This window comes from Brachionichthys hirsutus, chromosome 19 (assembly GCF_040956055.1).
Source record: "Brachionichthys hirsutus isolate HB-005 chromosome 19, CSIRO-AGI_Bhir_v1, whole genome shotgun sequence".
Classification (NCBI taxonomy): domain Eukaryota; kingdom Metazoa; phylum Chordata; class Actinopteri; order Lophiiformes; family Brachionichthyidae; genus Brachionichthys; species Brachionichthys hirsutus.
Genome location: NC_090915.1, coordinates 9733699 through 9746757, shown reverse-complemented (window position 1 = coordinate 9746757; position 13059 = coordinate 9733699). Strand labels below are relative to the sequence as shown.

The window sequence follows — 13059 nt, the reverse complement described above, 5'->3', positions numbered from 1 at the left end:
GGCTGCCGCACTAATGGCTTCCAGGCTGCCCTTCGCTCACCGGACAGACATGTCCGTATTGACCGTCTGTGGCCTTTCAGTCACTTCGTCCCAGTTTCAGCTGGATAGCATGACCTTTCTCAGCCACTCCTGCGTGCGTGAATTCAATCCATTGACATGTAAGCGTCACAACAACAGTCAATCAGAAGCAGTCCCAAATGGAACATTATGCGTACATGCTTGTAGTTGAACCCTGTGTTTAGAGCATAGATAATCTTTTCATCATTATATGGTAATGAGGCAGAATTAATGATGATTAATACTTGAACATGTTAGTCAACTGGAATTGGCTTTCATCTAGATGAGATAATATGGATCAGTTTGCACATTTTAATTAGCAAATATTTGTCAAATATTGCAACTTCAAGGGGAAATAAATGCGAATGTACATACATCTATTTGAATACTGTGTAGGTATTATCTCATTTTATAAAAACAGCTCTGACCCATTGACGTGCAGCCCAGTCGTCTGGGGGTGTCTTGTGTTGTCTGGCCATGACATGTTGGCAATAGTTGTTTGTGGTGCATCCAATCATTGCTCAAACATGTTAGCGTCTTAGCATATTCTGATTTCTGAAACAATGTATGGGTAGATGCCAAATTAGAATCCGCAGAACTGTCAGTATCCAAGGTGTCCCAGCAAAGCATTGCATTACAATGGGATGTTCTGTTATCTTTCTATATCAGTGGATTCATTGTTATGGATGCCGTGTGTGTGTTCCTGGTGTGTATGGAATAAATCTAATCCAGGATGGCCCGCAGGCACTATGGCCAGAAAACGCGAATAATGCTCACAAAGGAAAAAAGCCGATCGACTGGAAATGCAATAATTAAGTGATCATACTACCCGCAGTGTACTGTTTGATTGACAGGTATGCTGATGCACATCAGAGGGTGATAGCATAGCACCAGATATTAAAAAGAAAATCTGTGTGTGTGTGTGTGTGTGTAGATATATAATCTATAAATTTGCCTGCTACTTAAATTCCTTTAATTTACTCCACTCGGTGCCTGCGGTCTTTGTGTCTGTGTGTGTGAAACGAGCTGACACCCCGTTTTTATTGAATTGGCCATGAGGGCTTGAAGGTTGAAGTCAAGGAGGACGGAACACCAGACTCGGGCAATAAATCTCTATGGAACCATAAATGCGTGTGGAGTCGAGGGCTGAAGCAGACAAAGGAGCAGGTGTGTCCTCCTGCCCTGATTGCTCCACTCCCTTATCACCCAATCTGAGCCTCGCCTCACACGTACATGTAGGACGCCACACGTACCCTAACACCAGCAGATTTGTTTTTTATACACAACCGTTAAAGATGTTTGAGGTGTGTGCGTGTGTGTGGTAGAGGTGTGCTCTAAGAGCCATCCAGGGCAAAGGGAGATTTCTTTCTGGCCTAATGTCCCATGACAATGGACCAAGGTTCTGTCAAGGGGAATCAGTGCTACTACCGCCTAACCACTGGCATACACACACACACACACAAACGTACAGAGTCTCCACTCCTCCTGTATTCTTCTCTTTTCAGTTCCCCTCATAAACTTGACTTTCTTTCTTCTCTCTTTTCTCTTATCGTATTTCCTCTTTACCGTCTTTTATTTTCCATCGTCTTGTTATTTATCGTCCTGTCCTGTTACCTGAGGTTTGATTTTGTAATTCTTAATCACAGTCGCGGCCTGAATGGGCTGACTGCCCTGTTAGGAAACAATGGCTTAAACACAATACCGCCAAACCGCGATTGGTTGACTTGGGGGCGCAGCCATGGCGACAGAGGTTGTTGATGTATTCTGGCGCGTTGACATTCTGAGCATGTCACCCTGCTGTCTACCTGCCACACTTAGATCAAGCATCTGAGGGTTTGTTTGGAGAAGAAAGTGATTACGCCTCTTTCTGTACTTGTATTATTTCGTGTACCTTTCACATATGGGGTTGGGAAGGCACGATATTATGCAGCCGGTGCTACGACCAGTGAATGAGATAAATTAAAAGGACACCCCGCAAAAAAAACCTCTTGGTGAAGATAATAAAATATGAATGAAGGGAGTAGAGTAACACCGTTTGGATAAAAGCGACAATCCCTTGAGGCGTATAAGAAGTCAGACTTTAAAGGGAGCAAAGAACAAATACAAAAAGCTGTGTGACAAATGCTTCTTTAATTATAACTGTGAGGAACCTCAACTCAACTGCGACCACCACAGGAAGCTTTTTGTTTTGATTCTGACCCCCCCCCCCCCATGGGTTCTCACCATGTCTTTCCCCTTCCTCCTTTTCCCTCATGACATCCTTCCCTTTCCAACGTCTATGTCTACTCTTATCACCAAACTTCTTTACAACTCTCTATTCCCATCCTTGTCACTATCAGTCTGCAGGGTGGGGTTTTATCGCTCGCTGCTGGAGTCTTCGTCCTGCAGTAAGTGTCCACCTCACAGTGTGGCCGGACAGACGGGCGCCACTGCCTGCACTTGTGCGGAAGGGTACTACAAGATTGACTCGGATCCTCCCAACATGTCTTGTACACGTGAGGATGGAGCCTTTCTACTTGTACATTCTCAATTAAATATTGAGATCAAATACAATGTTATTTATAATGCTGGAAGTACTTTGTCCCCGCCCCCTCAGGTCCCCCCTCTGCTCCCCGTAATGCCATCTCCAATGTCAACGAGACCAGCGTCTTCCTGGAGTGGTCGATCCCCATGGAAACGGGTGGCAGGAAGGATGTGCGCTACAACATCCTGTGCCGGCAGGTCTCACCAGATGGGAGGGGCCTGGAAGAATGTGGCCCAAATGTGCGCTTTCTGCCTCGTCGCGTCGGCCTGTCAAACACCTCTGTGATGGTGGCAGACCTGCAGTCCCACACCAACTACAGCTTCCTGCTGGAGGCTGTCAACGGGGTGTCGGAGCTGGCCAAGGGCCACGCAAAGCAGTACGTGTCACTCAACGTAACAACCAATCAGGCAGGTATGTACCAAAGCTGTCAATAGTTCCTGGGTCGCCCATGACGGCGATCAGCACCACAGCCGTGTCTCTTTATTTTCCATCATTCAAGCTAATTTTCACTCTCCTAATCATCACCATTTTGTCTTGTGTTTTTTTTTTTGTCCTATTCTTTGCCTCATTCTAACCTGTGCATCAGATTTCTAATGTGAATATCTTTGCACGTTAACAAAGATGCCAGATGATCAAATTATCACAATATTTGTCCCGCGAATCTTCCACTATTAATTTTAGTTTTGTGCTATTCCTGCAGTGGGTGAGACAACATAGCACATTTGCTGCAACACATTTCATCAGCAAGGTTTGCAGGATTCTGTGGTTCTTCACTGTGTTGTGTGTGTGTGTGTGTGTGTGGCAGAATCTGTTGTTCTGCATTGCTATCAATTGTCGTAAATCAGGGCGATGTTAAAGTTTTTAAAATTATTATTGATGAACTGAGCAAAAAAAAACCTAAAGCGATTCAACCGGTTTAATGTTTTGCTCTGCAGATTATAATTACACAGATTATCTAGGCTGCTCTAGCATCACGGATAAAATAAAGCATTCTTGGCCCCTAAACCAACAGCACAGCGAGCAGCACAGCGGCCCAACATATAAGATTGCTCTAATATTGGGCAATCGAAGCATCCAGCTATTCCCCATAGTTGTAAATATTGAAGCTTTGTTGGGTTTCCTTTCAAATGGAGATTCAAATTATGCTTTGGGAAACCCATTTTAATGTTTATGGGAGGTACGCGTTTTTATAGTTTATATTATTTGTTGGTAGCGCTCAGTGCAATGAAATGAGGAAAAACATGAGCTTAATGTTCTGTTTCCCAAGGCTTCCATCTGTAGGGAAGGCGAGGGGGAAAAAACAAAATCTGCGTGTTCCTGTTTGTTGAGCAGATGGCTCATTGGCAGTCTGGTCATAGAAGATGGTAGTTGTAGCAGGACTAACCGGGTAATGGGATGGATATCGCATGTGTGTGGAGGAGAGGCAGACGGTTGAGGGTATACCGACGGCCCTCATGATTGTGTTGTCACTGTCGCTGTCAGTAGTCTGACTGGATTACACCAGTCTGCAGGACTCGCATTTAGATTCTTGGAGTTTCTTCCTGGATTACAGATAGCCAGTCACTGGGCCAAGTGGGGAGATTAGGGATTACTCTAGATCGCACATGACTGGCAAAGAGAGACAAATGGAATGTGCTGCTCTTTGGGTTGAATGTGATGAAGTGTTTTTTTTTTTTTTTTTTCTGTTATACGAAACACATCAATGAGCGTGAAACATTAACAGGTTATATAAAGTGGAAACACGGTTGATATACTCCAAACAGCTGCACCAGTTGTTTGGCTGTATCGCCATTCCTCATATCTGGAATGCAGTACATGCAAACATACGTGGTTCCAGGCAAATGCTAATAGTGTTTATCTGGAGCATTTACAGTTCATTCTCATCAAGGCAAATGTGTCTTGCTTCTTAATGTTAAGTTTCTCCTCAATATCCCATGTTCAACCGTTGCTAGTGATAAATAAATAAATAAATAAATGAAGCACTTAACCAGAAGAACCATTGTCCATGTTTGACACTCTTACCCAACAAGGATGTCAAATTCTATTCTGTAATTTCTTGTCAGGCCGTTTCCAAAGGTAAGGAGGAGGAGAACTAGTTTTAACGATAATCCTAAATCAGTATTATTCTGAACTCTTTGACATATTCTGAGAAGACTTTCTCCTCCATATAAAAAAAAATGCAGTTGCCTCAGGGTGATTTATTTAGCCATTAAAAACACGATCAGGATTTGTCTTCGCCCGTCCATTCTGCAGCAAACTGCCCGACTACAGAGAGACGGGGCAACTCTGACAAACAGAGACGGCGAAAGCGTCCGGGACTCTGCCGTTTGAAGTGCTGGAAGCGTCACACTCGATAAGGGATCTATGAAATAGATTTCACAGTGTGCCGGTGAAGCCCTGCTGAATAAAAAACTGTTGGTGCTCACGAGGGGGAGAGGTGAAGGGAAGGTGGGACAAGGAGAGAGCAGGACAGAAGTGGAGGGGACGGGACACAAAAGTCGGGACATTGGAAGGAGAACAAGTTAAAGGGACGAGTGAGGAAGGAAGGCGCTGAACATTTACCGCTTGTGCACATTCAAACACACTCAAATGTCTGGAGCTGAGCTGTTTTTAAAATTCAAGTCATGAATTTGTGCTGCTTTGATGTTTCCTTCCACACCAATACAGTTTGCTGATAAAGCAGGTAGCCAGAAACCACTGATAAATTGCAGAAATGTATTTAACAAGAAAAATAAGACGATAACCGAAGAATTACAGACAATTATTTTTGCAGTCTGATTGGGTTAATTTTTAAAATGTTAACTTGCATTTGTGGCAACAATCTACATTTTGCTGATGCGACACGACAGTAAAATGTCATCCATGGATCCAAATCATAGAAGCGAAAAGGTTGTGAAATGTAATTTGGAACGAATTATTAATAATCATTAAAAGGCCTGTCTTGTGTTACTCAAAAAGCTTTTTATATAAGTTTGTACACAAGATCAGGGCTTTGGCTTTATTTATTCAGGTGGCTTTTTCATGTTGTTTGGGAGCAGAGTGTGGAAACTGCACACTAAATGCTGCAATACATTGTCCTTGTTGTTGTAGACTATTAATCAAATGAATCATGATGCATTACCCCGTGGGTGGAGAAAATAAGTGCACAGCCTGGTGCCCATTCCTCTTACTTTTGTTATTTGGGCAGATATATGAAAGTAGTGGAGTCACTGGAGGACTTGAACTGAAACTGAAATTAACTGAACTTAGCATAAGAGTGGTTGGACTTCTTTTTTTTTTGGGGGGGGGGGGGGGGGGGGTTATGCAAATATTTCTTATTTGGGGGAAATTTCTTATCCTGTTTAAGTAAACAGTTGTTGTTGTTTTTGTTGTTTTTTACATCTTATTGCTTTCCCCACAGGTTTCCCTTTTGTTAAAATAATTATCAGTTTGCATTAATTCGAGTCCTCAGGTGACTGACGTTTGCAGCTCTCAGTATATATTGCAAGATCGGTTTTAGGCTTCTCACTGCAGCAAGTGGACAAAGTAAAGAGTGGCATGAGATAAAACTAGGGGTCATGCTGCAAATAAAGTAGACAAGAACATTCCATTTCACAACCTTAACAAAGCAATGCGTCTGTGTCTCTTATCTCTGCTTCAGTCTGTCTGTGGATCTGTCTTGCTGTCAATTTCTGAGGATGGTTAAAGGATAATAAACTAGATAGTTGAAGGGCTGCATCGATCTTGGCGATGCTTCAGACAGATAGTGCTCTGAGAGGCTTATGTTCTGGCTGATGATAACATTGTCTTATCTGAGGCCAGAGTTGTTCCACTGCAGGGATGGACTCATCTGCTGAATAAACCTTCTCAGCCCCTTTCCTCACCTTTCTCTCAGGAAGAAGAATATGATGTAATTTTTGTTTTACTAGAAAGTCAGAAAACGTTATCACATATGTATGTAAATCATGAGGCAAATGCTAACTTCTTGCATAAAAATATAAGAACTTATTAGTAGCTGTAACAAACCAGGAGGTGTGATTCCACCGTCGTCCCTGTTGCTAAACTGAAAGTGTTGCTTGGGCCTGTCTTCACTCCTTAAATATGTCCTGTCCTTGATGTCTCACATTTTCTCGCTTTTCTTCCTATTTGATGTCAACCCACTCAGTTTTCTCGGCGTCTCGGGTTCTCGGTTCTTCCTCTTCCATCACCTCCCTTTCTCTGTCTGCATTGGTGTTTCTCAGTCACTTGCTTAGTCAGAGTCGCTAAATCACGGCACAAAAATGTCTCTCATTGTGCTGAAATGTGATTTGGATTTTGCCGTACACCGGTGCCGCTGGGATTTTGCGAAACTGGGAAGGTTGGGGGAAAAGGTAGCGCCAGAAATGTGCTTCCGATATCTGAGCAGGTGCTTATGTGTTATACAAGTAAAAGAACAGCATGTTGGAACAAAGAAAACTATAAAAGTTCTCATTCCAACCTGTAGTTTTCTCTTTTCTGACATTTTATGTATTAGAAAAAGCAGATAAGCAATTAGAAAATACAAAGTTTTCAGCCCAAGTTCAATTTAATTTTAAATGACACATCCTATCTATATAATCTAAAATCAAGTATGAACATATAATGCATGTAACACCACAGGTCATCGTACCTGCAGGCCTGATTCAACTGTTAATCAAATGCACCTTGGAAAACTGCATCGCTTTCTGGGGGATTTATACTTAGACGTGTATTGTTACCTGTTACGCTGCTGGGAAAAAAAGCCCCGTCTCTCATCATCACATCCCAGCATTTTTGCCGTTTAACCATTGAGTGTGTGATTTGGCTTCTGGTTTCAGGCTTTTAAGATGTTGCAGATAACACTTCTGCGTGACCGTTCACTCAGGATACAGTTACTGTGTTTGTAGCGATGATTTATACCCTGTGGAGTTCTGCTGAGGCAATTGAAACCGAAACACTGTTAAGCATTTGCAGTAGAGGCACACACACACACACACACACACACACACACACACACACGCATGCAGGATACTGCCCGAGGGAGCATTTTGCCTGGTGAAAAGCTCTTTATGTGTCAGACTCTCCAACTGTCCCTCAGAGAGATGGCGCGATGGTTCAGGTTACAACAAGATGGCTCGCTGATTGATGCAAACTCTCACACACTTGACTTCAGAGCTTCCAGTATAAATCACCAGAACAACAATGATGGAGGAGGAGACGTTAAAACAAACAGCGGGGAATGCACTGTGGAAAGGAAGAAAGTTTCCTCGAATGAAATCGTTTTGTTTTTTATACATAAAGAATTGTCAGCGTTTTAAAGGAGAGAATTTGAAAGGAATGCTAATTCCTCTAATATTTGATGTGGACCACGTTGAATTAGTTAGATTCTTCATTCTGTCGCTAAAGTAGAGCTATTTTAAAATGTGTGGGGGAGCATCTTGCAGTAAGTTCACACCAAAGGCTCCAGTTGATATCACCGGCTCGTTCGCCAATATCTTCTGACAAGATTTATTATTGTTCAACTCAACTCAGTTCTACTTTGGAGCCAGATTGCATACGTCTTTTTTTGCACAGCATCGGAGCTCCTTTGGAACCAAGAATGTTCTCTGCGGTTTAATTACAGCTCAGTGGACTGCGTAGCCTCGGAGGAAATATACCGGTAGTTCCTAACAATTTTGACTTGTCTTTCTTCCCCTTGTTCAATCAGGGTGACACAACAGGAACACAACTGTGTACGGCAATATGGAGAAAATGGAAACAACTGCCATCAAAATCATTTTCAGTTTTGTTTGTTTTTTTATTATTTATATTTCATTTTAATTTACATTTTTCTATGTACAACAATAACAGTGAGCATTAAAAATCATCTAAACATGTCTCCTACATGCTGATGGTACCCGACAGATTTTTACAACCGGAGCAATTACTTTTGTGTTTAATCACTGCTTATTATGGGTTGAATCATATAAAACTGCTTGAATTTTACCACCAAAGCAAAGTAATATGTTTTAAATTGTTTTGTGTTTGTGTGTGGGTGCAGCTCCTTCTCCAGTGAGTGTGGTGAGAAAAGGTCACACAGGGAAGAGCAGCATCGCCCTTTCTTGGGCGGAGCCTGATCGTGCCAACGGCATCATCCTAGAGTATGAGATCAAGTATTTTGAAAAGGTAATATAATACAGACGTGTTTTCTTTCTTTTCTTTAGACAAGCCTTTCATGTCTGTGTGGCCTGTCTAAAAGCTTGTGAGCGTATGATACACTGTATTTCTCATGCGCAGTGTATCCTGCTTCCCCTCCGACTACCGATATGCTGGCCAAGAAACCTTTAGCGAAATGCGTTAGTATAATCATAGACAGCGATATAGTCTGCTCAATTCAATACTGAGCAGATTATATAGTTGCCCGCATCAAAGACGTTTTTGAACTGCCTTATAACAGCCCCATTTTCCATGTTATTTGCAGATGCTTAGTCCTCAGAGTGAATAAGCAGCTACATTTACATTTTATTTTCTTTCTAAATGAAGAAAACCTCAGAGCAATGATTTTTAGGGCGAGAGAGCTTTTTCTGCCTTAATTTAGATTCTGATAGCGACTGCAATTTGATCCTTGTGTTCAGATCATTGTTCCTGTGTCCTCCTTTATTCCCCTTCGTTGTGTAATGTCTTCTTTTCTGGGAAGGTCAAAATAAAGGTGCGCATAGCAGAGCGGAGTTTGTGGTCAGCGGTTAGCTAATGGCTTCTGGCTAATGGAGGGGGCATTTAGAGTTGTTTAACCCTGATGTGCTTACAGTTAGAGAATCTGATCCCGACACACGCACGCACACTCACGCACACTCAAGCACACACACACACGCTGTTATAGCACAGGTGGCCTTGCCATAAGTATATTCATAGAAATGAGAAACGAGGCAGACTTGTGTAAAATCGTGTAGAATAATGACTCTGTTTAAGTCGTGTGAATGAATTTCAGTAGTTCTGCCTGCCTTTCTTCTGCTACAGGAGCAGGACTCCAGTTACACGATTATAAAATCCAAGGAGACAGAGATGGCGGTGGAAGGCCTGAAGCCCTCTTCAGTCTATATCTTCCAGGTCGAGCTTCTTTTTGTTAAATTTTTACCAAAAAACTGACAAAATTGTGTAAACAAAATAAAAATACAATAATTATTATTATGTTTGTGCCAGCGTTTATCTGTCTGTCTGTCAATTAGCAACATAGCTCAAAACCTTACAGGCAGATCTTTATGACATTTTCAGGAAATGTTGGGAATGTTGGCAGGAAAAGATGATTCAATGTTGGTGATGATTAAGAAGAGATCCTGGGTCTTAACATTGCAGTCAATGGAGCTTCAAAATGTGTTCCTCAATATCTCAGGTGATTAGTGATCGGTTTGATACAGTCCTCTAGGGTGGGGATCTCTATGCTACCACCGAATTTCATCTGGATCGGATCCAGATTCCGGATATTATCAAGACTTAAAAAAAAAATGGGAGCACACTTGCATTTCAGCCTGTTGTGCATTTAAAATTAGAAATAAAGATGTTTAACAGGCGTCGTCTTACAGCTGAGTCAATTAGTCGTGGGCAAACTGATTTATTGTATCTTCAAAGGCTATGGATCTCGATCCAGAAGAATCCAACATTACAGTTTTTGTGAATAACTTCTAAACTAATAATGATATCAATGTGAATCAAATCTAAAAGTTTGTTTTCATGGTTAAGGAATCTAAAAATAGAGATAAAAAAAATGTATGACAGTAATTTTTGGTCTAAATCACAATGTGGGGCGATTGAGGTGCTTGGCAGAGGTCTTTGCTCTCCGAGTGTTTTTCTAGTTTCTAAATATTTAGTCATGGGAAAATGTTAATGTGCCCAGATGAAAAGAGACAAATAAGTATTACCAAATATTTGTTGGGTAAAAGTTAGCGCCTGTGAATATATTTGAAAATATGCTGATAATGATATTTACTGCACATTTATTTTTACAGTATCTGTGTGATTCCTTACAGGTCAGAGCGAGGACCTCAGCAGGTTATGGCGCGTTCAGCCGGCGTTTTGAGTTCCAGACCAGTCCTTACTGTGAGTGCGACTGAGAGGGAACGCATGATGATGTGACAAACTTCAACTTGACCTCCACCTGCTTTTGGAGGCTGCATCATCAGCACATGCGAGCTGCTGTGTGTGCGTGTGTGCCATGCGTGACGGATCCCTTCTCGTTTGTTTGACAGTAACGGCCACCAGCGAGCGCGCTCAAGCATCGATTGTAGCGGTCGCCATCACCTTGGCTCTGGTCCTGCTGGCAGTAGTTGCTGGATTCCTGCTCAGTGGACGGTAAGTCTTGGATACACAGATACAAATTATGTTTCCAGCAACATGACTTTGAGGAAAAAAATAGACTATTTGAATACCAATAGCTTTAAAAGCTGACGTCAAAAGAACAAACTTGTTTTAAATATTTTGGTGGGGGAAGTTGTGCAAATGAAATTCTTATGCAATAAACTGATCAGAGTGTGGATCTCAGATTTATTATGAGGATTGAAGCACACCAGAAATAAACCCCATCTCTGAGTGTGAGAGGTAAGTCAGAGGAAATCCTTCTGTCATATCACAAGTCATTTCTAACCCAGATACTGTGTGTTGTTGAGCAGCATTATGGGATTAGATGGCTCGAGGGCTGACTTTTGTAATCGGTCAGGATTACAGGTTACTTTGGATTCTCTTCAAATCGGGTGACACAGCTTTGCTTTTTTGCAGCGTCAGCGCCCTTTACCCAGTGTGGAGGATGATGAGTCTAAAGAACATTTGTGAACAAAAACCAATAATCTGTTTTATAGTTTTAATTCATTCATGTTTTATTCTTTAGGATAGTTTTACTTTTTGTATACGTCCCATTTTTGATTTTGGAATACTGATTAAAATGTTCCGAACTTTGACAGGGTGTCCATTCAGTGGTCAGCCAGTAGACAGAACTGTTCTGTAAATCATCAAACAGAAGTAGCTGCGGTGACATGCATGTCCTTGTGTGATATTATATCGTTAATGTCCCTCAGATCCTTTTATCCGTGACATTTTCTTGAACTCTTGAACCTTTTCCATATCTAATTTCATCTTCTTTAACCACATATTGCTGTGACACATATCTAATTAAGTTAATCACTGCCTACATGCGTCGCATCCTGTCAGTGAACCATATTTAACAGGGCTGAGGGCTGGTTGTAAGGATTCCTACATGCACAGACGTTCAGAAAGTGGACGCCCAAATGCATTGATGTGTGTGCATGGATTAAAACACACAGACACCCACATGCAGGAAGTTTGGAGGGCAGGCTGTGTATTGAGCTTGTTCAAACCCCTTGACTGAACAGATCCGGCAAACTAAAGACCCTCCGGCAGAGAGACACATAAAACACCCCCCCGCTTGTTCACACACACACACACACACACACACACACACACACACAGACACAGAGTCATGTTCAACCACTTCTAATCAAGTCTCTCTGTTGGACAGCCAGGTTTAGTTGGAGGGGTTTGGCGTGGGCAGCTGGATAGTCAGTGTGTGTGTGTGTGTGCGCGTGCACACTCGTGCACTGATGTCTCCATTCACTTTTACTTTTGTCTGTACTCCAAATTCAGTCAAGTAAAGGGATCCAATCAATTAAAAACATATGAATATATGTGTGTGAGGGTACGTGGGTATGTGTTCAGGCATGTATGTTCCACCAGCCTCATATGTTGTCACAATTGTTTGTGTTTGTGTTTATTCTTATTTGATCCTTGTCATCTGCGATTATGTGTAAAGCTGTTGAAAATTGGCACAGTGAAGCTTTGAGCAGATGGATGTCGATCTGTGTGGCAAACAGGTCTGGTCCTCCACATCAGAGGAGAGGCAAAGGACAGAAGGGTGCAAGCGTTTCCCCTTATACATCTTTATTGCTTTAATAACCTAATTAAAAACTTTTTATATGGACTTTTGGAAAAGTTGAGATTTTATCATGGGCTTTATTGGGAAAGATTATGACTTTAAAACTGCAGTTCTTTGCAAAAACCTTTTTCAGTAATATTTATTTGGACCTTGAAATGAAAGTTTGGAGAACCTGCAGCTAAATAAAATAAAAAAGCTTGCACTGCACTTGGAAGTGTGATTATGCCCTATTGTTCACAATGATTTAATCTTTGTCTCGATTGTCTTGTGGTACCTTGAGGTCTCTTAGTGTTATCTTTTATTTTTCTCTCTAACCGTGGCCGTTGGCACGTTTTGTTTTTCAGATATTTGTGCAGATACAATTCTTAAGATTTGGTTATACATGAATGAATGAAGTTTTCTTCACAAATGGTTTACAGTCATTGATAAATAACATAACTGTGGACAGCAGCTACAATTTACCCATCAAACGGAATGTTTCCGAAGGTGTCATGAAATAAAAATCAAACCGCTATGTGCTGCCTGCTGAAAACACCGCTAATTAGTGACCTTTATAGAGTTGATCAAATTAATCGCACGTTAT

General features: G+C 41.7%; 1 protein-coding gene across 1 annotated transcript in view; it reads left to right on the top strand.

The window, feature by feature from the left end:
- The window catches only part of LOC137908167 (ephrin type-A receptor 5), a 43966-nt gene that overhangs the window by 21018 nt on the left and 9889 nt on the right, over positions 1-13059 (top strand). The window contains exons 4-9 of the mRNA XM_068752523.1: positions 2397-2552; positions 2654-2992; positions 8598-8722; positions 9554-9643; positions 10561-10630; positions 10780-10882. Coding sequence (XP_068608624.1) covers positions 2397-2552; positions 2654-2992; positions 8598-8722; positions 9554-9643; positions 10561-10630; positions 10780-10882 — 883 coding nt within the window. The remainder of the gene's footprint in view (positions 1-2396; positions 2553-2653; positions 2993-8597; positions 8723-9553; positions 9644-10560; positions 10631-10779; positions 10883-13059) is intronic.